Source organism: Meleagris gallopavo, chromosome 4 (assembly GCF_000146605.3).
Source record: "Meleagris gallopavo isolate NT-WF06-2002-E0010 breed Aviagen turkey brand Nicholas breeding stock chromosome 4, Turkey_5.1, whole genome shotgun sequence".
Lineage (NCBI taxonomy): Eukaryota > Metazoa > Chordata > Aves > Galliformes > Phasianidae > Meleagris > Meleagris gallopavo.
The window spans coordinates 52,908,346-52,912,828 of NC_015014.2; the positions used below are offsets into that span (position 1 = coordinate 52,908,346).

General features: G+C 36.9%; 1 protein-coding gene across 1 annotated transcript in view; it reads right to left on the reverse strand.

Moving 5' to 3' along the window:
- The window catches only part of RBPJ (recombination signal binding protein for immunoglobulin kappa J region), a 90,134-nt gene that overhangs the window by 18,709 nt on the left and 66,942 nt on the right, over positions 1–4,483 (reverse strand). The window contains exon 3 of the mRNA XM_010710320.3: positions 389–484. Within this exon, the coding sequence (XP_010708622.1) occupies positions 389–484 (96 nt within the window). The remainder of the gene's footprint in view (positions 1–388; positions 485–4,483) is intronic.

Below are 4,483 nucleotides of genomic sequence, written 5' to 3' on the forward strand. Positions count from 1 at the left end.
TCTTCAACTGGAGAGCCAAGAACTGGAAACAGTATTCTAAACTCAGAAGGGCAGAGTAGAGGGAGAGGGTCACCTCCCTCGACCTGCTGACCATGCTCTTTTCAATGCATCCCAGATCCATCAAAGCACCATTAGAGCCATTTTAGTCCAATGGAAGAAAAAGCACCCACAGACAAGAAAATCTGTAGGCAGAAAACAGGCATAGCTAAGTTGAATGCCACAATTATGTACCGTGCTGCAAGCCTGTAGCATTTATCTGTACACCTTTCATCTCATTTAATCTTCTTCTGACTACAGTACAACCTGAGGAATCATGTAACGGACATCAGACCACACACTTCAGTTTCCCTAGCTTGCAAATGTGGATGGAAGTCAGAGAGGGACTTACCTTTTTTCATTTCCATATGATTTCTGAGCAACTTTTGCATGGAGTATTAGTACTGTTTGATCACCTCGCTCCTTAAGGTAATTTCGCATTGCTTCCCTAAAAATTAAAGGACAAAATAAGTTTTGAAAGTTCTTTTGGTTTTATTTATAATTACAGTAACTCAAGGTCAGCTTTAGGACAAAATAAAAAACAAAAAATTCACCTGGAATTAAAAAAAAAAGACAACTGTCTGTATATTAATAAGATAGATGTGGGTTTTTTTTTCCTAAGACAGTTGCTTCCTTTCACTCTGCAATTATCATGTATCAAGACAGCACCGCAGCAATCATTTGTGGTCATTTATACTTACCACTACATTTTTCAGAAAAAAAAAATTTGTGACATAAAATCATTTCAATGTCCTTCACTACACCACTCTCAATGTTTGATTTTATAAAATACCGTGCTATAAATACTTGATTAGAACACACTTTCTATATTGGCTGAACAGAAAACATTGTGGGGTTTTTTGCCTTTTTTTTTTTTTTTTAAACTATTATTAACTGAATTGATGCTTTTGTCATCCGTGTCAGTTTTCTTTCGGTTATGAAGTAAAAATTTACATTCTTTGTTTGATCTAGATTTCTAGAGAAAGATTTCAATTTCATGCATACAATCAAGTAAAAAAAAAAAGATTAAAAAAAAAGATTTTCTATCATTCATCATCACTGTAGTGACAGAAGTCATATAAAAGCTATAATTACATCAGACACACCAAAAGACATTCCTTGAGAGAAATAAGAGAACAATACTCCCTATCATTCTTCCATATATCAATCTAACTATTCACAAAGGATCACGCCAAATTCAACACCCTGGGGTTTAGCTGTGTAAGAGTGCTGACAGATTATTTTTAAGTCCCTGGAGGAGCTTTTTGCAGGTTGAATGCCCATCAGCACACTCATCTTCAAAGTTACCAACCATAGAAACAAACTCTGAATTTAACAGGAAGTCATAAAGAGATTAAACCTTACAGAAGAGGATTTTTTTTTTTTTTTTTTTTTTTTTTTGCAAACTGCACCCAACTGTTGAATTCCCTTTAGACAGGTCAGAAATACCAAAATAAACCAATGTCTTTTCCAGTGAAAAAAATCCACAAAATTTTTTTCCAGAAGAAATCCCCCACATACAGTTTCACAGAGGAAAACAAGTAGATGTACTCATTTTTGGGAGCCTCACTGCAAGAAAGACATCGATGCTCTGAAGCACATCCAGAGAAGGACAACTAAGCTGGTAAGGGGTCTGGAGCACAGGCATTAAGAGGACTGAGGAAGCTGTGATTGTTCAGTCTTGAGAAAAAGAGGCTCAGGGGAGACCTTATCAATCTCTGTAACTACTTAAAGGGAGGTTGTAGTGGGCTGGGGGTCAGCCTCTTCTCTCATGTAACCAGTGACAGAACTAGAGGGAATGGGCTCATGTGGCAACAGGGGAGATTCAGGCTGGACATGAAGAAATACTACTCTTCCAAAAGAGTGGTCAGGCACTGAAATGGGCTGCCCAGGGAAGCGGTGGAGTCACCGACCCTAGAGGTGTTCGAGGAATGTTCAGGTGTTGTGTTGAGGGACATGAGTTAGTGAGCACTGTTGGTAATCAGTGGATGGTTGGACTGGGTGATCTTGTGGGTCTTTTCCAACCTTGGTGATTCTATGATTCTATGAGAGGACAACAGAGGAAATTACAGCCCAGCTTTGCTAATGATGTTTTGTAAACTCTTGCACTGGCCATGTTTGCCTAAGACCTGGATCAGTGCGCTAGATTCTTTGTGAACAGGAGAATATAGGAGCAAAGATCCCAAAGTTGGATTAACTTGATCTATTTACACTTGACATTGGTAAAACTGATGTTTATCCATGACAGCATAAATTACAAGAACTGCCTTAAACTATACAGATACTATTTACAATCACTGTATACAAATGTTTTAAGGCATAAAATGTATTTCATTGTGAAGTTATTCTTATTTAACATATTAGCTGCATTTAAGTAAGTTAGCAACTTTTCATCTGACAATTTGAAATTTTCTATGAATAACACAGTCACACTAAATAACAACTGTCATATTAAAAACCTTTGGCTTGACTACCATTAAACAGCAGCTCAGCGCCAGCAATCCACTCACTAAAATGCTAGGTGCTACCTAATGTTTCTTTAGCACTGCGTTAGGAACAAATACTGCCTCTTCTATTAATGTGTTGCTACAGCATATCTGTACAATCTGAGCTCCTAAGAGAACCAGGAATGTTCCCCTCCAGCTCCTCCCACTGATAAAAGAAAAACATCGCAATTCTCACAAGGTTTCTTTTGTTATTAAATGACAAACCTCTCCACAAAGGCTCTACTATTGCAATTTACACCTTGTCACAAAAACAACTAGCTCAGAATGAACGGAAGTAGTATTTTTATTGTCAAGGAACTTGTATAACATAACGAAAAAGAAAGTTTCAGCATTTTCTATGAAGTACATGCCTGAAAATACGTTCCATGTTACACTGGAGAGTTAGCACGAGGCTGAATACATTATTAGGCTAACAGGACTGCCTAAACAAAAAAGCAGAATAATCTCACAATAAGTGAATTAAATGCCTTTAAGGGTTTACACTTTTTTTTTTTAAAGCATTACAGAAAAATTGCACTCTTAAAAATGGGTGACTCCTTGTATTTTTAGCATTTTTCTCTTCAAGAGAAAAAAAAACTTAGGCTGCTTTTGCTTCTAGCTCCTCTTTATCAGCACGAAGTTTATATGTTACTGCTTTCCAGGATGGCAAGTAGCTCCTAGATGCATATCCTTTGACAGCAGGAAAATCTACTTGGCATATCTAATAGCTGAAGTCCTGCATATAAAAGAGTTCCTACACTAACTAATCCAACTCATCACAACATAAGTTAAATGACATGACTAGATAGTCAATTATGTCGTTGTTAAATCATAGAAGGTAAATGTTATCATTAACTTCAGGTTGACACCAACAGCTGTTAATGCTCGAAATGAAAATAGATTTTTATGACTTATACCAGTATGTTTAAATATCCCTGAAAATAGTTAAGTCAAAAGAAAACAGTACTGTTTGTTCAATCGCTTTTAAGTCATTACAGAACAGTTTAATAATAAGTTAAATAATCACACAAGCTAATCTGAAACTTATTCAGAAAGGCAACGAGAAATATTCCCAACACAATTGCTTATGTTTTCCTGCCACACTTTACATAAAATATCATAATTTGATAGGATGAAGAGAAATAGTTTCAAACTAAGAGAGAGGAGATTTAGAATTGATAAAAGGAAACAGCTTTTTAGAATTAGGATAATGTAGCACTGGTACAGGTTGCCCAGAGCAATGGTGGATATTCCATACCCAGAGACATTCAAGATCAGACTGGATGGGGCTCTGAGCAACCTGAAGACCAGGTTTTAGACCTGTAGGTGTCCCTGTTCGTTGCAAGGACTTGGGCCAGAAAACTTTTAAGGGTCCCTTCTAACTCAAATGACTCTGTGATTCTATAATTTCATTCAAAAAGATGTAGGCCAGACAATCGGCTTCCATGTTTTTATATAGCAATACTATCACATCAAACAAAGAAACTGCGAATCTTATACACTGCAGAGGATTTTAAACATAGTAGCTCTTTTGATGGGCACAGTTTGTGGCACAGAATAGTAAATGTTTGCACTGACTGTATTATTACAGTTTGATAAGTTCTGACAGCATGTAGTACAAATGCTCCTCAAACAGCCAAGGAGCAGTTGAGGCACACTACTCCACAGCCTCTTTGATCTGATGATGGTACTATTCAATGTTACCTCTGTTTAGGCTTTACCAGAAACTGGTTAAGACCACTCCTTGACAGCACTGTGTTAATTTTGCCCATACCTGGAGCATGACAGCACTGAGATAATAGCCGAATTTTGGCAGTAAAGAATGCCATTTTGTATGGCCTCACAAATTACTTTTACCCAGTAAAAGATATCCAGCTCATTCCTGGTTATTTAAAACTAAGCAGATTCACATCCAACAGAATAATCTACAATAACTGATATCTGAATCCAATACAATTTAA